The sequence below is a fragment of the Podarcis vaucheri genome (genome assembly GCF_965113315.1).
Source record: "Podarcis vaucheri genome assembly, chromosome: 11".
In the NCBI taxonomy this organism is placed as follows: domain Eukaryota; kingdom Metazoa; phylum Chordata; class Lepidosauria; order Squamata; family Lacertidae; genus Podarcis; species Podarcis vaucheri.
Window position 1 is genome coordinate 43772933 of NC_138749.1, and position 21617 is coordinate 43794549.

Consider the following 21617-nt stretch of genomic DNA (forward strand, 5'->3'; position numbering starts at 1 on the left):
GAGTGCACTGAAGGACTGAGTAATTAATGTTTTATTTCATAAAACTGAGTGATGAGTTCTGCTGAAACATGCAACATTCATCTTAAGTGGAGAGGCAGTCAGAAAAACTACTGGAGCTTACAAAACAGTAAGATTCTCCCCCCCCCCCTTGTTCCTTTCTTCCGTTCTTGTTTACCCTCTAGGCACTTATTCCTTACCCTCTTGTTTCAGCTAGCTTGCTGGGTCTTTTCAGAGCACAGAGGAAACCTTTCCCCTCTCCCAAATGTGTAAACAAGTGATATAAAATTCTGTCTTTGAGCACATTTCTAAAATTAACTTTGTAGTGTTGTAAAAAGAGAGTCCTCTGTGATATGTTGGCACTAGAGGGTCACTGCTGCCTCACACAGAAGCAGCTTGGGGGCACAGATATTCGCCAGCAGGGAGTGCTTACTAACCTAATAAAACAAAGGGAAGTCTTGCTTCGTGTACACCTTGCTTCTGTTTCTTGAACATATTTCTCTCCCCCCCCCCAGACTTAGTGTAAACTTACTTCTCTTGTCTCCTCAGTATCTTGAGATATTCTCAAATCTGTCTAAAACAGCTGATCATCTTTGTTTCAGACTTCAGACCTCTTTGCGCCCCTGATCACATCTACTATTAATTTTATTTTTATGATTTCTTTTCATTATATAGGTTTCAGTGATGTTGACCTGGGTGCCTAGAGCATTTTCTCCTCTCACTGGTATTAGCAAGATTCCCTCCACCACCCCCTCCACCCCCTGAGACTTCTTGCCTTCCACTTCGCAGAATTATAGAGTTGGGACACTAAGGGTCATTTAGCCCAAACCCCCTGCAATGCAGGCATCTCAACACATGGTCTCCCATCCACTTTGAAACCATGCCAGACCCTGCTTAGCTTTGCAAATGTGCTAACAGTTTTATTGCTACACCTCTAGTCTTTGAACAACATACTGTCTTTTTATGTAGACATTAAACTCAAGAAAGGAAGGCATATTTTCTTATATTGGTTTTTGCAGTCACACTGATGTCATTGGAACTGTGCTCAGAAGGTAGTTGGGCACAAGGCAGCTTTCAGAATAATAATGTGTTTCTAATATATTGTGTAAATATATAGGATGTTTGAATGGTAATGCAAGATTTAAAAAAGTAGCCTTGCTGAATGAGACAGGTGGTTGTAGCAGGTTGTGCTGCCTGCAGATAGAAAACTTTTTGATTCAGTGGAACTTCCTGTCAGCTGAAACAATGGGTACTGACCAAATTTCCATCATAATTTTGTACGAAACGTCACTGAAATCTTTGAAATTTCTTTAAGAATGCTGGTATATTTGCTCAAATATCTATTTCTTAACCTGCAGCCTTATCCTAAATATATTAGCATGCAAGTAAGTCCCAGTGACTTCAATAGGACTCACTTCCTAGGACATGTGTTTAGGATTGCACAGTAATAGTTAAAAATGTCTAAGATGAATACCAACAACTTATTATGAATCCCCCCCCCTTTAACTAGGTAGACAAGAAGATTGTCCGAACAGAAATAGGCGTTCTACTTCGACTTTCACATCCAAATATTGTAAGTTGGCTATTTTTTACAACACAATTTTTTTTTGCTTGTTTGCTTGCGATACAGATGTTTTATTGTGGAACCTTCAGGCAGAATGAAAAGCAGAGGAAAGTAATAAGAAAGTAATAAGAAGTAATTAAAAACAAGAATAAGTTCAAACAAACCCCAAGACCAAGTTAATGGGATAAATGAGACATTCATCCTTCACTGTAACTTCCTTGCTGTTGACCCTCAAAATATATACATACTTTCTCTGAAATTTAAAAATTCCTTATTTTGTGCCTTTCTCAGATAAGACTGAAGGAGATATTTGAAACCCCCACAGAAATCAGCCTTGTCTTGGAACTGGTCACGGGAGGAGAACTGTTTGACAGGTAGGCAATGTGTGGAAGTTATTCTATATCTCTTGCAGGAATGTTGTTATAATGAAGAGTTACTACTGAATGGGGACTAGTTTTCCACTGTCCTGCCCTGAAAACTGCTGTGATCTTGCTCTCCTCTGGCTCACAGGGCAGACTTCAAAGTAAATGTCTTTCTCAAGGACCTCCCTGTTAGGTTGTAAGAGGAACAGGCCTCAGGCCCCTTCTCAGCTAAGCCCCTAAGGCAGCCTTTCTCAACCCTGGATCTCCAGATGTTGGTAGACTCCCATCGTCCCTGACCACTGGTCCTGCTAGCTAGGGATGATGGGAGCTGTAGTCCACCAGCATCTGGGGATCTAAGCTAGAGAAAGGTTGCAGGCAGTACTTTAAATGCCTCAGGGCACAAATGCCTCATAGCCAGTACTGCAATCACAAAAGAAGCCATGACCTCAGGCAGAAGCAACTGGAAGCAACCTGTTTCTAATGTTTTCCCTCCTAGGCTTCTTAGCAAGAACTGTGACTGCATTACACATCACATGGTGTCCCTGCTGACATTTCTGGTACCTGGTCAATATGAATAAGGTTGAAGCCTGTTTTTGTCACAGCAATGGTGTGGTTCACACATCACGTTTCCGAGCACAATTCAAACTGTTAGTGCTGACCTTTAAAGCCCTAAATGGCCTCGGTCCAGTATACCTGAAGGAGCGTCTCCACCCCCATTGTTCTGCCCGGACACTGAGGTCCAGCTCTGAGGGCCTTCTGGCGGTTCCCTCGCTGTGAGAAGCAAAGCTACACGGAACCAGGCAGAGGGCCTTCTTGGTAGTGGCACCCGCCCTGTGGAATGCCCTCCCACCAGATGTCAAAGAGAACAACAACTACCAGACTTTTAGAAGACATCTGAAGGCAGCCCTGTTTAGGGAAGCTTTTAGTGTTTGACATACTGTATTTTAATATTTTGTTGGAAGCCGCCCTGAGTGGCTGGGGAAGCCCAGCCAGATGGGCAGGGTAAAAATAATAAATTATTATTATTATTATCACATTAAACCATTCTTAAACAGTGGTTTATTCAAACAAGTCAACGAACCTTGTTTAAACCAAAGGATGAACTGCAAATTATCGAAGTAATTCTGGTTTGTTTCACCCTTTTATCCCATTTGGCTTCTAACTCTCTTCTGCCCCTCCTTCTGACATCACTTAAATGTTTGCAGCACCTAGTTACTGGCATTGCCTCACCATGCCACCGTTTCGCTTTCCACTGGTCGGCTGTGAGAGTGAGAGCTGTCATCAAACAACTGCTCCCTCTTTCCATTCTGCCAGGAAAGAAACACCCACACTATTTTGCAGCTTGTTGTTTCTTAAAGTGTACTCCTTTCCTCTGCAACCATGCCTTTTATTTTTCTTTCCCCAACCTGCAATTGGTTTAAGTAAGCATTCCTTACATTGGACCCCTCTGTACGCTCTTCTTCTGCTAGGTGGGTATTGGAAGACTCATTTGACTAATGCACACTTAAGTAGTTTCATATGTTAATTGTAATGACTGCCAGGAACAGAATCTCGTTTCAAACTCATGCATAATGAGTTTTTTTCCTTCAAAAGCTGCCCAAATTGAAAGGAGACACATTCCCAGAAATCATTCCACTCACTAACCAAAACCACTCCAGCGCCCAACAGTGGAAACATTTGCAAAGCAAAAATTCATCAGTGTTTCCTTTAAGTTTTCAAATCCAGCTTGAGCTGCAACTTTGAATAGAAGGGGAAAGGATTCTGTTACCAGGCAAAGTTGGCAGCAGTGTCAACTACAAGAAAAGTGCCAATGAGAGGAACTGAGCACTAAAAGCAGATTCATTTTTCAGCTACTCTTGTTTGGTGTCTGTTTCTTGGTGGACAATTTGGGAAGGGTGACATTACAAGGGTCACATAAACTATATACAGTAGTACCTCAGGTTACAGACGCTTCAGGTTACAGACGCTTCAGGTTACAGACGCTTCAGGTTACAGACTCTGTTAACCCAGAAATAGTACCTCGGGTTAAGAACTTTGCTTCAGGATGAGAACAGAAATAACGCAGCGGCAGCAGCAGGAGGCTCCAGTAGCTAAAGTGGTACCTCAGGTTAAGAACAGTTTCAGGTTAAGAACAGACCTCTAGAATGAATTAAGTTCTTAACTCGAGGTACCACTGTAGTTAGGGAGGTGCTCATGTTTACACATAACACTTGGCCACTTCGTCACTGAGCCAACAACAAATCATGGCTTTAAAAGTTAAACTATAGTTAAGGCACTCTGCTGGGTTCAGATGTAACACTAAACCACGTTTTATGTACCAATATTTATCAGGAGTGACTAGCCTTGCAGGGCAGAGGGCCTGAGGGCTGCATTCACCATTGGCCAATCATAGAAATAATAGAATCATAGAGTTGAAAGGGACCACGAGGGTCATCTAGTCCAACCCCCTGCAATGCAGCAATCTTTTGCCCAAAGTAGGGCTCAAACCCACGACCCTGAGATTCAGAGTCTCATGCTCTACCAGCTGAGCTATCAGGGGATGCATGCCAGCACCATATGTTGCCAAAAATAAGTGTAGTCACCCCACACTCCTGCAAGCACAGATATACGCAGGCAGACATACACACAGCAGAACTGTGTACATACATCTACCCCCCCCACAGCCGCTGGACAGACACAGCAGCACAAAAACACTCATTCGGCAGCATTTATGCTCTCTGAATGCTCCAGTATTACCCTGGGGAGCAAAAGCAAAGCCCCCTTTTAACTTTGCAAAATGACCTATTCTCTCTCTGGTGTGGTGCCATTGTTAGAAGGTCTTACAGAGGAAACAGGTAGGAATGCTTATTTCTGTTTCCTAAGCATCTCTGAGACTTGGGTTGAAATCCCAACTCTGCCATGATGCTGCGTGAGCTGGGGACAATCATTCTCTCTCAGCCTAACCTATCTCACAGAGTTGTTAAGGGTATAGAATAGGGTGTGAGGAACCATGTATGCTGCCTCGAGTTCCTTGGATAAAAGCTGCGATAAAAATGCAATACATACATACATACATAAACACAGGGATATTCTCACCCAGGCAGCCTTTCAAAGACAACATTTTATACCACAAATATGGACCACAGAGGAGAAGTTTCATACCTCACATGTTCCAATACCCTGACAAAAGTAAACAGTGTGTATCATGAACATGCTGGTCACATCAGTATGTCAAACAGGTTTATTATTTATAGAAGCTCAACAGAGCAGAAGGGAGTAATGAACAGTGAGAGTTTCAGAAGGCGAATGTGGGCAAATTGCCAGCGAATGCATGTGGTCAGATCTGCAGGTGAGGCAAAAGTATACAAGAAGCAGATGGGCATTTAATAGGATAAGGAAGTGGAGGATAAAATAACCAATCATCAAGATTTGTATTATCATAATGAGTTGTAAAAATCAGACCACTTTGAACACTTTCCCATTCTTGCGTTTTTCCTTCTGATGGCAGTGCTGCGTGATCCTAGAGGTAAGATAGATAGTAATTAGGTCCATTTTTCTGTGCTAAACATTATTTAACCAAGGAGGCCCTGTTTTCCTTATTTGCTTATATCTGTGAACTTTGAGAATTTCCTAATGCAGGTTCCTATGGGTGACTGGCTGCAGAGAGCACATTACATGGATTCTTTCATATGGCTTTCATATCACCTGGGCCAGGGCAATCCGACACACATCCCGTGGGCCACATGTGGCCCTTGAGGCTGTTTTTTGTGGCCCTCCAGCTCCTCACCTGGGGCAGCACAATCAGGCTGGTGAAGATGGTGGTTGCAGCCAAAGGCAGGCTACTGCTGCTGTTCCTCCTCCTCCTCCTCCTCTGCTGCTGCGGCTGCAGGAGTTGTGATTCAAGGACCCGCCACCTGCTTGAGGATAAGAAAGACACACGGACACGGTATATTAGGTTAATGGGCTAAAAAAGGCCACAACTTTATTGATTACAGCATGTGAGAGGTATTGGCTTAGGCATTGGATAAAACAACAGAGCTTGATTCCACCCCCTCAGGGAAGGGTGAGTCTATCAAGGGTTAACCACCAGTGGGAGGAGCCTGTTGATGCAAATACAACTGAAAGCTCCCCCTGATGTCACCAGGGGTCATGCCATGGCCCTAGCCACCAGCAAGGGCGTCGGACAGGATTCACGACTGCCGGATTCCTTTACCAGAATACCCATAAAATGGAGGGGTAGGTGATGGCCACACCCTGCCCTCCAATACACAACCATATTCCAATGCCTAACCGCCAATACCTAAAGATGTGACGATATGCTACGAGGTAGGCGAAAACCAGCAACACAATGGCCAGGAAGTGCTGCCGCCACCGCATTTGAGTGGCTAAACCCTGCCCCCAAGCTTCTACCTGATTGGCTGGCCACCTGGGGGCATGGGGTGACAGCTGGAGCAGCTGGGCAGGGGCTGAAATGCCCCCTGCCTCCTCTGTGAGGAGGAGAGGCTTTCTGTGCAGCCAACAGGCTGCGCTCTATGGCCCACTTGGAGTATGGGGGAGAAGAAGAAGAGGCGCACCACCTGGTGCAGAGAAGAAGCACGGTGTGTGTGTGTGTGTGTGTGTGTGTGTGTGTGTGAGAGAGAGAGAGAGAGAGAGAGAGAGAGAGGCTTTGCTTTCTTTCTTTTTTGCAATGCAGAGAAGTTTGAGCTTTGGGGTGCACCAGTTGGTGGGGGAGAGAAGGGAACTTTGGTGCCAGAGTGGGTGGGTGGGTGAACTGTGAACAATCATTTTCAAACATGAACTTCATAAAGTCCCAAACTCAAAACAACCTAGTAGATCATTCATTTGAGAATTGCCTGCGAATGTCAACAACCAACCTTAAGGCAGACATCGGTCAACTGGTGAAGAACTGTCTAACTCAGACATCCCACTGCTTCTCTGCATTGTTAACGAAAGCACGCATTGAGTTCCTGTCGGGACAAAAGGCGGGGGAATAATAATAATAATAATGATGATGATGATGATGATATTTCAGAATATTCAAAACCAGTTAAGTCTCTTGCAAAGTTTGTAAATAAACGCAGCCTGCGAAGAAGAAGAGTGCATGATTTTGGACCACCCTGCCTTAAAAACCCTCCTTCCGAATGGGCCTGGAATGGAGTTATCTTGGTTTAGTCTGCAGCTGACTCCCCACCCCAAATAAATTAATAAACTGGGGCAGGAAGGAGTCGTGAAGGGTGCAGAGGAATGACAGGCTGTTTCTTAAGTGTGGAGCCATAAACTGGATTAAGAATAAAATTAAAAGATCTGTTTCCAAGGCCCACACTGGAACAGTTTCTAATCAAGAATATTGAGGAGGAAAACATGCTGAATAAGGCAGAAAGGGCAATCAGTGAAGTCCAGAGACAAAGCCTGAGTGCATTTTTGCAGACATTTCAGTCTGAAGGGCTGGGGTGGTGGTGGTTGTATGTCTGGTAAGCAACGCCAATCTAGGGCTGACAGGTTCCCCATCCCTGCTGTAAACTGCTATGCACATGATGACGGTGAGGTATACAGAAAACATAACACTGTTTCCAGGCCTTTGGGGTTATATAACTGCAACATAATTTCATGTTCGTCTGTGCTATACGGCCGGATCCCGAGACAGCATCACGCTGTGTAGGCAGTGTCAGAAGCAGGAGAAAGCACCATTGCCAAGCACAGTTCCTTCATGACAGCTAGACAAGTCAGAATATGATCTCTTACAAGGCTAGCTAGCTGACATTTGCTAAAAATTCTGAAGTAAGTGCAAAACTAGCATACTGGATTCATTTTCAAAGACACATCACTTTGTAACTATCTAAAGATACCTTGGCAACAAGAAACTGGAACTGCATCGATGCTGATGGCAGGCACTGGGGAAAGCCTTCCATATGCTGTCAGATTTCTTAGCGGAATAAAGAGATCCCATTTTGTTTTAAATATTTTACAAACTTTTCAACAGTTTCAGTCCGCAAAAGGGAAAAAAAATCCCAAAATACCTGTAATTTTAAATGCATTGCTTTGTAGCAAGTTTAATCTGTGCATCAGTCTCTGCTTTAGACAATCATCTAGTTATTATACAATGTTAGAAAAATGAAACAATATAAGTGATTTAAAATAGGAGAGTAGAAGAAATATTTATTCAGTGAAGTGCCGAATTCTTCACATTTGTTGTTTAGTTGTCTAGTTATGTCCGACTCTTTGTGACCCCATGGACTAGAGCAGTGTTTTTCAACCTTTTTTGGGCAAAGGCACACTTGTTTCATGAAAAAAATCACGAGGCACACCACCACTGTGTGCGGAGAGGGAGATGTCACAGCCCCGCTGCTCTCTATGGGGAATCGGATGAGAGCGGACCGCCTGTCCACTCTCATCCGATCCCATCCAATCTGATCCCCACCCAGGACGGATGGAAAATAGGGTGGACACAGTCCGGCGCCCGCCTAGTGGGCGAAAATTTGACATTATTTTTTTTAAAAATCTTTCGAATTTTTCAATTTTTCCCACGGCACACCAGGCAACATCTCGCGGGCGCGGAACAGTGGTTGAAAAACACTGGACCAGAGAACGCCAGGCACTCCTGTCTTCCACTGCCTCCCGCAGTTTGGTCAAATTCAAGTTGGTAGCTTCGAGAACACTGTTCAACCATCTCATCCTCTCTTGTCTCCTTCTGCTTTCCCAACATCAGGGTCTTTTCCAGGAAGTCTTCTCATGAGGTGGCCAAAGTATTGGAGCCTCAGCTTCAGGATCTGTCCTTCCAGTGAGCACTCAGGGCTGATTTCCTTAAGAATGGAGAGGTTTGATCTTCTTGCAGTCCACGGGACTCTCAAGAGTTTGTGTTTCCCCATCCCTCAGTGTTTCTGATATGGGATACCATCTCTCCTAGGGACGGTGGTGGCACTGTGGTCTAAACCACTGAGCCTCTTGGGCTTGCCCATCAGAAGGTCAACGGTTCGAATCCCTGCGACGGGGTGAGCTCCTGTTACTCTGTTGCAGCTCCTGCCAACCTAGCAGTTTTGAAAGCACGCCAGTGCGAGTAGATAAATAGGCACCACTGCGGCGGGAAGGTAAATGGCATTTCTGTACGCTCTGGCACTCGTCCCATTACGCTGAAGCAGTTTAGTCATCCTGGCCACATGACCCGGAAAGCTGTCTATGGACAAATGGCGGCTCCCTCAGCCTGAAAGCAAGATGAGCGCCGCAACGCTGTAGTCACCTTTGACTGGACTTAACTTTCCAGGTGTCCTTTACCTTTACCTTTTTTACCATCTCTCCTAACAAGTCCTTCGAGATCCTTGAAGTTATCCACCAGCATCACCTCCATCTTCTCTGGATTAAACACCTGGGGTTTTCTTTTTTCCTTGCTTCTTTCCACATCCATTGCTTCCAGACATTGGTTCCAAGCTGAGATAGCTGTTCTGGATGTTAAATTAATTAAATATAAATTTAGTGTCCTAGGCGTATTGATAACAACAAACTCCACAGCTCTAGATGATGCCTCTATGGAATTTTGAAATACTATGGAAGCTGCAAAAGTTTAAAGAAAGCAAAAGCTGTCATTCAGTGTGTTCCGTGGTGATTCGCATAGCTGTCAGCTCTAAACCATAATGTATTTTATTATTAAAATTTGATCCAGAAACGTAATGTTTGATTTCTGTCCCTGGGAAATCAGTTGTTGTTTTTTTTGTTTTTTTTAAGTTCATATAACCCAGGCTGGATCTAGACACATCAAAGAAGCGTTTCAGGTAAACGCGTTGTAAGCTTTATAAAGGAAAATCACGTTGACGAAGATGGGACTCCACAGCGCCATCTGGTGTCATAGTGTTATAACGCATATAAAATGGGTTTTCTTTACTAATGTAGCTGAGTCCTAAGTGATTTTGGGCCAGTCATTTAGCAATCTAAAATGCTGCATTGAATCCAAATGTGATTTTGCCTTAGTGGAAATGTTTCCTTTCATGCATGTTGTGACATCATGCTTTCCCTTTTACCTACTGCAGCTCTCTGAGCCATATCCCATTATGTGTTTATTTTCTGTGGGGGTGTCCCACTGGTTCTCAGAACCAGTTTCCAGGGTGATTGGGGGACTTAAGTGGGCATGGCAGGCAAAGCCACCAATGGATGCAACCCACTGAGTTGTCTGCTTCCCCATGAAAAATTATTCTGAGAGTAGGCGGTTAAAAGGCAAAGTGATAATTACCAGGTCTTCATATGAGCAGAAAGAAATATGTTTTGGGTGTTTTTTTTGGGGGGGGGATTGCATTGGCCATGTCTCAGTGGAAGGAGAGGGAGAACCCTTGCTGAACATACAGAGAAGTTTTATTTGCCTTCTTAGTTCATTAAAACTGAGGAGAAGGGGGATGAATAATAGCATAAACTTTTGCATTGTTGAGATATTTTTTGACATCAATAAATCAGATAATTTAGCACTTAGAAAAGCATGAGCTGACAATTGAAGGTGAGAGCATTGATAAATGATCTAGACGTGTTCTTTTGTGTGTGGTGTGTGTGTGTGTGTGTGTAGCCTCTGACAAGATAGTGTACTTCTTCTGTGTCCCATATACTCACATGTGTCTCAGTTGTCTAATGCAGTGTTTCCCAACCGGTGTTCCGCGGCACACTAGTGTGCCGCGAGACGTTGCCTGGTGTGCCGTGGGAGGGAGGCGGGCGAGTCGGGCGGCGAGAGGCGGGGCAGCGGCGGGGAGGAGAGGCCGCCCAGCGCGGGGCTCTAGCCGTCTGGCTGCCTGCGTGGCGCTGACGTCACGGGGCTGTAACGTCGAAAGAAACCCGGGAATCCAGGCTGCGGACAGCCAAACTTCGCCTTTTCTCTATGGCCAGCTTTCATCCTCTCATATGCTAATACGTCTACGGTTGAAGCTGCGGAAGGGCGGAAGTTCCTGCAGGGAAGAACCGTCCGGTGAGCCCCGCGATCTTGGGAAGCTGAGTTCCCCCCTCGAGAACCGCCCCTCTCCTGCCGCCCTTCTTCTTCTCCGCTGCCCGCGTATGGTCCCGCCGCATAGCATCCTCTCGGCGCCCAGAGCCCGGGGGGCTTCCTGCTTGCCATGGCGAGCGGCAGCAGCCTGGCGGTGGTAGCTGGCCTCACAAAAGCTCCCGCCGCTGGAGGCCCCTTTGCGCCCGCCGGCCGCCTGTCGGCCGCCTGCTCCTGGGAGTGCCGAGCGGACCTGGCGGGAGTCCTGTGCCTTGTCCCGGAGGGGGAAACTGACGCCTGCGAGCCCCTGGGACCCCCGCTGAATGGGTGAGGAAGGCGCCCGAGACTGGGGGGGGATACACACGCCCCAGGTCGCGGGCCTTCCTGTTCTCTGGAAGGAGCCCCGGGAGCCGTGGGAAGGAGGCGAGGGGCAGCCGAGACGGGGCCTCGAGGGGCTTGGCGGGGGGCTGCCCCTCTTCCAGACACCCCCCAACCCCCCAGAATGACCGCCAAATGCTGAACAAGCATCAAAAAACCACAGAGGCTTCCGCGTCGTGACTCAGCGGGCAGAGTGTAGGTGTGTTTTTGCACGAAAAGGATCCCAGGCACATCAGTTCCCGGCGTCGATCCCTGCCTTGGAAACCTTGGAGAGCTCCTGCCCTCCAAGTGCAGACCCGCCGCTGTCAACTTTTTCCACATTGAACCCAAACACATTGCACTTGGGGGACCAGCTTCTTAAATCTTTGGCCATATAGTTTGCACGGTTGCACTTGGCACTGCGACCCAATTTGGATCAATTGGAAGACCAGTGGGTGTAGCAGCAGCCTGGCAAGAATAGGCTCTTGTCCTCATTCCACTTTTTCAATCCACCCTTCCCCCTCTGGGGTAGCTTTCTTACATGCTCTAGAACAGTGGTTCCCAACCTTTTTTTGGGCCATGCCCCACCTAAACATCTCTAAAATCCTGCCCCCCCCCATGACGTATAATTCTTATTATTCAAAAAGTGAATAAGTAAAAAGTGACCTTTCCCCATCTGGCATGGTGGTGTGCCTCGAGATTTTTTTCATGAAACAAGTGTGCCTTTGCCCAAAAAAGGTTGGGAAACACTGGTCTAATGAACTGCTGAAGCAGCATTGCCAAACTATCCATTATTATTAGTAAAACAATGTTCTGGGAAGTAACTAGAATCAATATCTTTAAAAACCCAGTAAATATCAGAGAAAGCCCAGGCAATGATATTTTACCTCATACCCTTGACCTGCCAAGCGCCATTTCTGGCCTCCTCTGATTCTCCCCATGGACTCAGGTGGCCAATATTTCTTAAATTTAAAGCTGGAAACCCTGTACAAAACAATGTTTCTGAGGTAATTTTTTCCCCTGAGCTGAGCTAGATTAATCTTTTTCCCTCTCTTTCGGATCAATAGAGTAATAAAAGTGAGTCTGTGGGAAAGGTTGGCTGTCGAATGCCTCAGCGCCTCAGAATATACCAACTTTCTTTCTATTTCCAACTCAGAAGCACTTTGCAATAATTGATTGTTCAAGGTTATTTTGCTGTATTATTTTCATTGTACTGTGGTTATTACTATAGCATGGAAGCAATCTTCTTTTCTAAGGAGCTGTGCTGTGATCACATTTTAGTTCACGGAGCCTTCAGCCAGTGAACAGCCTGAAAACAAAATGCTGCTTCTGTACAAGAGACAACAGATTATTTCTGCAGTCTTCAAATCATTTATTCTGGAGTAGATCCATTGATTTCACTGCAACTGCCACAGAGTAAAAGGTATGAGGATTATTCCTCTAAAACAGGGGTCAGCAACCTTTTTCAGCTGTGGGCCGGTCCACCATCCCTCAGACCATTTGGTGGGCCGGACTATATTTTGAAAAATAATAATGAACGAATTCCTATGTCCCAGAAATAAACCAGAGATGCATTTTAATTAAAGCACACATTCTACTCATGTAAAAACACGCTGATTCCCAGACTCTTCGCGGGCCGGATTGAGAAGGCGATTGGGCCGCATCCAGCCCCCGGGCCTTAGGCTGCCTACCCCTGCTCTAAAATGACCTTCTGTGCAATGGAGCTATGGCAATTTGAGTGCTTGGTCCTATGCTGCAACTTTTAGCAGTTGCAGTGCAATCAAAAGCTCCTAAAAAGTTATGAATGCAAGTAGCACCCTGTACAACCTCTAGGAAACTCTGATGCTTTGTTAGCCTTAGTATGCAGTTGCCTCACCTGCCCTAGGGCTATATGGTTTACTTAAGGCTAAATCATAAAATCACTGTTACCACCTACATGCCAGGAGTATGGCTGGTCTCTCAGCCATATGCATGTCCAGCCAACACAACCATGGGAATAGCTTCATCTATATCCATAGAGCCTGGTTCATGGTTTCCTTGTTTGGGAAGCCAACTGCATGGCCCAGCTTTTCAGTAGTTATCAATGGCAACACTGAGATTCCCATTCTGTAAAAATAAGGCACTACGGAACAGCACTTAGACCTGAAAGCTGTATCACAGAATGAATGAAACTAGTGTATATATACACAAAATAGAAGGCATATTATGGCCTTACCTATTCCTGCCTTTTCCTATATATCACTTTTATTTCATTATAGCTTGGTTAAGCTTGCAAGCCATGACTTTAGTCCTTTACACAGTGTCAGAAATAAATTAGCATTGGACTCAGAAGGGCTTATTCCTGACTAAGAGTATAGAGTTTGTGTATCTGCCCTTTAATTCTGGAGTTCATAAGTATGAACATATTTTTTTTTACGGTAGCCTTTTAAGGATACTGCATTTATTAGCACAAATTCATTTCATTCCCATAGCACCTAAGCCGATGTCTTGAAAAACAATCTTTTTGTTATTAGCTGAGAATCAGAGTTGCTGTATATTTGGTAAATCTATTTTTAGCCATGAGCAAGTGGCTTTTTTTATTCTGCGGGAGACTTCCTAGACTATAAGATGTGTCTGCTCTGATTACTGTGTGATTAATTTTTAATAGCACATTTACCTAGGACTGTGCTTTCCTTGTAACCGTTGAGTCTGAAGTGAAATTTCGTGCCAAGTGAAAACATTCCTTTTCAGCCAGGCCTTGGGCTGATTTGCAATCTTTGTCATTTTAAATGTGTTGGGGGGAGGAGTTATGGGTGTGTTTCATTTTTGTTCTTGCTTTTATTATGTGTTTTGTATGTTTATGCTGTGTTTTGTGTGGTTTGTATGTTTATGCTAAGGGCAGTATACAAATTTATTATGAATAAATAAATCTTCTGTTTCTTTATAGGATTGTGGAAAAAGGATATTACAGTGAACGAGATGCTGCTGATGCTGTCAAACAAATCCTGGAGGCAGTTGCTGTAAGCATTACTACTCTTGCAGAATAATCTTTCACTTACCTGGAGCAATTTATGTGATCAGTATACATATAGGTGTGACAGCTCTTGCCTACAGTTCTTGGGTTAGTTTTCTGCTTACCTGTCTAAATCAGTGGCATCTTTGAGACAAAAGTGATCTTGCGACAGCGTCATCTTTCATGCTGCATACCTGAATGATTGTTATGACAGCTCACTTTCTGTGAAACCTATTTATTTTCACTCTTGGTCATTTATATCAAGAATGAGGAGGCAGCTTTGACAGCGACACTTTCTGTGTCAATATTCTGTGTGCCAATAGCTATCCGTTTGTTCTGGTAAAGCATCTTCAGTATATTGCTTTTATAGTTAGGCAGTTTGGGGTGTATGTTTCTTACTGTATAGAGAGTTAACAAAATAGCACCAGATGTTCAAGGGCAGCATTGAGTTTTGTATTCAGATGGAGAATGTGAGGCCAGATAGCATTCTGCACACCAGCTTCCCTGGTTACCATTTGATGGACAATGTTTTAAAATCCGCACGATTCATTTTGCTCATGATGAGTGGCTAGGCATGTGGTGACGCAGTTAAAGATTGCTTCATCCCAAACTGAAAGCTTAGCCTGTGTTCATACCTGAGCCATCGCCAGTGTGGGCTTGAGAAGTAATCATACAGTCCAAGCAATCTGCAGGCCAGGACCTTGCATTCATTGGGTTGTGATCCAATGCTCTCTGTGCATGAGTGGAACAGACTTCTGCTTGTGCAACAGGACATCACCTCTATCTGTCCCTCTTGCAGCCCACTGTGCACCTCAAAATCTGCTCCAGAGGGTTGGGTTAAGCTTGGAGCAGATCACTGCATTGCGGAAACTAAACCAGCACATTGGGGCTGCTTTGTTCACCTGACCTCCCTCTAGCGCCATTGCTTCTGGAGGGGGGCAAGCAATGCAGCAATAACATAAGGGTAACACAGGCACTACTTCCAATGTGTTTGCACTGCGCTGACCTCTCTGCTGCCTCCCCCTCCCCTTTCCTTCCCAGTATGCAGCAGCAACACAGCTGGGAGGAGGTCTGGTGAGCAGCTTTTCCTTATTCTGTGACATTTATTCTAGCAAAATACAAATTAATTTTTTGCTAACTTTTTCATACATTGCTACAAACATGAAGTAAAGGAAGTCAGAAACCATCAAGTATCAGTTCAGTAGTCCTGTGTGAGTCATCATATTTAAACAGGTCCACTGCACTCCACTGCTGCTCCAAACCATGAGCAAATGGGTTTTTTTTAGCAGCTATCATATTGCCTAGTAATATAAGTATCAGGTTCTATGTTATCTTCTAAATGATTGGGGCAATAACTAGGAAGGCTCTGCTTCATCCCCATACCAATTTCAGCTTGGAGTTGGAGGGATCTTTCAAACAGTGTTGGCCTTCTCAGATATTTGTAAAGGAGATTGCTGTGTGTACAAATCTTAAACACAGTCAGAAAGTGGATGAAGGCTGCTGCCACCCAGTTGAATGAGTCACATAATCAAACACAAAGGAAAATGCAGGAAACAACCAGATTTCTTCTGTGGCTGTAAACTACAACTTTCAACAAAAGCGTGACATTTTAAAGTGCCCACGGAGGAGCTGCTGCTGCAGTGGAGAGTACCTTCAGTTTAATCTCACCTAGGAAGTAGTCACATTGAGGTTTCTGCAGTAGAAAGCAGGATCTGAGTAAACACCAGTTCAGTGGTCAGAATTATAGGTGACGCATGGTGTTCTTGGGCAGAGGACAGGAGAGCACGGTGCAGGGCTAAATCTGAAAAGAGCTTTAATTGTTTCTCCAGCTCAGAGATTATTAGGGGCTACTGTGCTCTGAAATACTGCTAAAGGGAGCCATGGCTCAAGCCAAGCTCTCTTTAAATGGTCACCTCTCCATCAAAGCAACATCAGCCCAGACCACACACTGCAGTGGCAAGAGGTGTGAAGAGCTGGCCTTGGGATTGAAGATAGGATGGGGGCTGTAGAGGATGCACCTGAGGACGCCAGAAGAAACACCTGGGCATTCATAAATAGGGGGTGAGATGTCCTTTATTGATACCTGAAGGAGCATCTACATCCCCTTCGTTCTGTCCAGACATTGAGGTCCAGTGCTGAGGGCCTGCTGGTGGTTCCCTCACTGCGAGAAGTGAAATTACAGGGGATCAGGCAGAGGGCCTTCTCGGTGGTGGTGCCCGCCCTGTGGAATGCCCTCCCATCAGATGTCAAAGGAATAAACAACTATCTGACTTTTAGAAGACATCTGAAGGCAGCCCTGTTTAGGGAAGTTTTTAATGACTGATGTTTTAATTTATTTTTAATCTTTTGTTGAAAGCCACCCAGAGTGGCTGGGGAAACCCAGCCAGATGGGCAGGGAATAAATATGTTGTTGTTGTTGTTGTTGTTGTTGTTGTTGTTGTTGTTGTTGTTGTTGTTTCTCCTCTTTGGTGGAGGAATAAGCAAGGAGTGCTACCCAGTAACAAGAAGAGTTTGTCATGAGTTCCTCCTGTGTGTTCACCCCACCAGCATGGCTTCTTCAAGCTTCTCCTCATCTATAAGAGTTTTTCCAAGTCTGTTTCTGTATAAAGGGTCATGACATGCTTCCCCATTCATTGTCACGCCAGCATCATCTCTGCACATACATTGGCTGCATGCAGGATGCTAAAGTGAATGAGAAATCCTTGCATGTTAAAGAAACTATTTCAATCACCACAGTGGTTTGCACCTCAGGAGTATTCCACCACTACTCCCTTTGCCTTTATTGTGCAGTGAATTCAAGTCTTATTATCCATGTGCCTCAGCATGTACAATTCTATTTTAAAAGCATTAACTTGGAAACACACGAAATTAAAAATGTCCAGAGGGATAAGAGGCTGTTACAGGAAGACTTTGAAACAAATTGCCCCAAAATGTGTGTGTGTGTGTGGAGTGTGTGGGAATTCGCCAAAGATTATGTTTCATTTAACTAAAGAGAAAAAAAGTGAGGCATTGTGTCTCATTTTAATTCCATTGCCTTGGTTATATGGCTCTTTATACTACAAATGTCAGGTCATGAAGTGCCAGAATATTCTGTTCCATTCTGTAAGAACTGAGGAATTTCAGAACTAATTGATCTTCTGTTGCTCTTTCAATGAAGTTCATTAGAATCCTGTTCATGATATGCTAGTTTAAATACAATGACTCACACAGGACTACTGAACTGATACTTGATGGCTTCTGACTGACTTCCTTTACTTCGTGTTTGTAGCCACATAAGAAAAAGTTAACGAAAGGTTAATTCGTATTTTGTTAGAATAAATGTCATGGTACAAGGAAAAGCTAGGATGCAAGACTAAGACTGAGGAGGCAGAAGTTCAAATTCTCACTCAACATGAAGTTTGCTGGGTGTTTTTGTCTGACCTTAAACCAAGGAAGCAATGCAGTATGGCGGAACAAGGCATGCTGGTAGTTGCAGCCCCTGGGAGTGCTATAAGTGAGCAAGTGGCTCCAACAAAGAGAGGTTTTAAGGTTTTTGTTCCACCAGGCTTGGAGCCTAGAAGTTCCCTCAAGATGTGTTACCACATACATTGGTAGATCAGCCTATGTGTCCATGTGGAGGTGATTGGTTCATCAGGGATGCAGGCTCTGAAAGATCTGACTTAGGGTTCTTGGACCCCAGAGCCCCCACTGTGGCTTAGGCAATGGGGAACCAACATCCCACAGGCCAGCCCTGGCCCACCAGGAGTCTCAGTTTAGCCCTTGAGGGTACACACCCCAAAAAAACACGCCCACCTGTCAATCAGCTGAAATTCTTCCAATGGGTGGGTGACAGTTGACGGGGAGGAGGTGAAGTTCAATTCTGCTTTGGCTGCATGCCCCAGTTCCCTGTAGCTCATCATGCTTATGTGCATGTCTTTTATGTCCGAAAGAATTATTCTCATTCCCATTTTCTGCCAGTGCACCTGACTCCCAAGTTGAACATCCAGGTTATAGAATATCCAGGAGTCTCCTTGGCAGGTAATTCCACACAGTGAGCTTTTCTAGATGTATCGCACAGCTGGCAGGAATGGATTAGCATGTCACCCTCCCTAAACCCGAGTTAAAATGATTTGTGGGACATAATTTTCTACAGTAGATATGATCCAGGATGTTGATTGACCTTGGGATTCATATAACAATTCATACAATTAGAAGTTCTAGGGTAAAATAAGCCCCAGTCACAATGCTATGTTATGTGCATTGTGCTTTTATGTGGAAATGATCAAAGCGCTATGGGTTAAACCACAGAGCCTAGGAATTGCAGATCAGAAGGTCGGCGGTTCAAATCCCTGCGATGGGGTGAGCTCCTGTTGCTTGGTCCCTGCTCCTGCTAACCTAGCAGTTCGAAAGCACGTTAAAGTGCAAGTAGATAAATAGGTACCGCTCTGGCGGGAAGGTAAACGGCGTTTCTGTGCGCTGCTCTGGTTTGCCAGAAGCGGCTTAGTCATGCTGGCCACATGACCCGGAAGCTGTATGCTGGCTCCTTCGGCCAATAAAGCGAGATAAGCGCCACAACCCCAGAGTCGGCCACGACTGGACCTAATGGTCAGGGGTCCCTTTACCCTTTTAAACAAAGCCTACCTATGTTAAACGAACCATGCTTTCTTCTTCTAACCACTTTTTAAAAGGCTCTGGATGATTATTTCATGTCCTTTAGCAAATGTATAGGAAAACAGTACACGCCATCCCCCGTAAAAACATTACTCAAAAGTTTACCTTTAGGACAAAGTTTAAATAATAGTAGAAGGGCTTTTATTTTTCTGTTGTTTGTGTCTATTAAGAACCCCTTTCACAAACTGATAAATGAAGTAAACTATAAAAGGGGAACTCACATTCATCAACCTGGGGAACCGAAGTAGGGTTCCTAGAACTCTGCCTTCTTCCAGTGGTTTTAAATTCATGAGAAAAATTGGGCAATTATTCAGTGTCCATTCAGAAATTGAACTTTTGGCAGTGTTTGTTTCATGAAATATTGAGTGTTCTGGTCATTAATTTATTGTCAGGAGTCAATTTTGATTTGTTTTGCCTTTGCTTTTATTCTATAATGAAGTATGGACATACAGTAAATATTAGTATGGACGATTAGCACATAAACATTGCAGTATGTAGTCTTAATTTGTTTTTCCTGAACTGTAATAGAATCATAGAGTTGGGTCACCTATATCGTATGAATACTTTAAACACACACATCTTAGCTTGCTTTTTAAAAATAATAATAATGAAATAGACAAATAGTTTTTTGTGCTAACTATACACTAGAGCAGGGAGGAGGCAAATTTTTGTGGTAGTACACATGTATAAGGTCCCAGGTTCATGACTAGTTTCTCCAGCTGAAGTAGCTCAGCCCTTTAAAAGATACTGCCAGTTAGGATAAATATTACTGGATTGTAGACCCTAAGTCCAGCTCAAATAAAGGCAGCTCCTCAAATATATCAACTGTTAAAATTAGGTCTGAACCAAACATTAAAATTAATTTTAGGATTTAAAAAAATGAACTTTCCAATATATCTATCCAGATTTTGAATGGAGAATCCAGATTCATTTTTGAATGTGAAACACCTACCTCAGCAATTTGAATCAAAATGCTTTTAGCCTTAACAGATTTTCCTGACTGAAACCTGTCAAAATCAAAACATGTGAAATCTCATGAAGCCGTCAACTACTAATTATCATTGCATGTTGTCTATCAAATGCTGTCAGACATGAAATACAGTTGAATGATAACCAACTTACTGTCGAATATGAAAATTTATTTCATTGCAACTTCCAAATATCCATTTATTTTTCCCCTCCATAAAACAAAGGTCAGTTGCAAAACTTTGTAACTGTGTTTAAGGAAATTGGAAAATCAGTTTGGCACAGAGGAAAAGCAGAACTCAAGACCTAAGGTTGGAGGAACTGGGTGCTATAAAAAATGCTGGAGAATCAGGAAGTTGGGAAGAACTCCACTGAGAAACCAAGGGTCTTCACAGAGAGCCCTATTACCAGAGATGGTCATTCTCTTCTGGCAAGCTATAATTAGACATGATGGACAAAGTTTTAGAGTTTGTAGGTCATTAACCTAATACCTTCCGGAATGTGTCCATAGCAAACAAAACATATCGAAGCAATTGTGCTAATACAAGGCCCATGACACTTCACTAAACTGCTCTGCAACCAGCAGGCCGTTCAAAGCAGGATGCAATAAATTTTATTCACAAAGTGTTTTGTTAACATGTCACAACAGATCACTGAGTGATCGCTCAGCTGAGTAGTCCATAAGAACCTAAGAAGAGCCCTGCTGGACGTGGGTGCTGGATGTGGGTGCAATAGTACTCTCCCAGCTGCAATCCCCAGCAAATACAGGGTGAGTCTTTTAAAAGAGGCCCCATGGAACATGTATACTCTGAAACCACAGGGCCTCTTTTAAAGGACTCTCCCGTAGTATTCAGAGGCAGTACACAGCCAGCATTAGTAGCCATTGACCATGATGGCTATGTACTAGTTCCATTGTCCCCAGATATCCTAAGACTCAGAATTACCCAGAAAAGCTCCAGTGTCCAACATTTCATTGATGCAACAGTGAAGAACCATAATCATTTCATTGATCACACCACCATGGCTGCTCAGTATGCTCAAAAGCCGAATCTAGACCTGCTTAGTTATTTTTGCCCAGTTATTTCTCTACCTGCACTTTAGTTGTCATCCTTGGTGTTTCAGCTTATGGAGCTCTAGTCAGCAGGAACAGTTAGTAGTAATGTCATTGCTGCTCTGCCCAGCTGAGAATTTCCTGGCTGAATTTGACAGCAGTTGATAGGCACTAAAATACACAAAACATGTGGAATTGTTAACAGCGTTAGAACCATTTCTGTTTTGAGGAAATTATACGGGTATTTTCTGCAGGTCCACTTGAAAATGAAGCACACCTACACAGTAATGAAAACTAACCTTGCCAACATACAAATATACCAAAAAGGGTACCTCTATGCAGCTGAAAAGTCAGTAATGCTGATTTAGCCAGCATTCTTGAATAAGCTAGGACTTCGTGCTCTAACTATAGACATGCAAGGTTAAATCTCAAGTTCTGTTGACTCTACATCCTGCTGCAGACAGCATTGTGCCAACTCTGTTGTGGTCTGCCTTTAGATATGAGCCAGCATCAAATCGATTTTAAATGAACATCCTTTGTAACACTGCAGATACTGTCATATCCTCAGGAAGCCTTTCATCTGTGAAAGCAAAGACTGCAGTTCTGAAACCCTTTGAGTTCAGTGCACTTGACTTGGTATTCCAAAAAAGCTGCTTTATATTTATGAGTTATTCAACTCAGATACAATGTTTTATTAATGGTTATATATTTTAAATTACTCTTTCCTTTCTTTCGGCCATTTTCTTTTGTAC

At 43.9% G+C, this 21617-nt stretch overlaps 1 protein-coding gene across 2 annotated transcripts in view; it reads left to right on the top strand.

Moving 5' to 3' along the window:
- The window catches only part of CAMK4 (calcium/calmodulin dependent protein kinase IV), an 85439-nt gene that overhangs the window by 40421 nt on the left and 23401 nt on the right, over positions 1-21617 (top strand). For both annotated transcript variants that reach the window (XM_082191495.1, XM_082191496.1), the window contains 3 exons: positions 1508-1570; positions 1853-1935; positions 14133-14205. In XM_082191495.1, coding sequence (XP_082047621.1) covers positions 1508-1570; positions 1853-1935; positions 14133-14205 — 219 coding nt within the window. The remainder of the gene's footprint in view (positions 1-1507; positions 1571-1852; positions 1936-14132; positions 14206-21617) is intronic.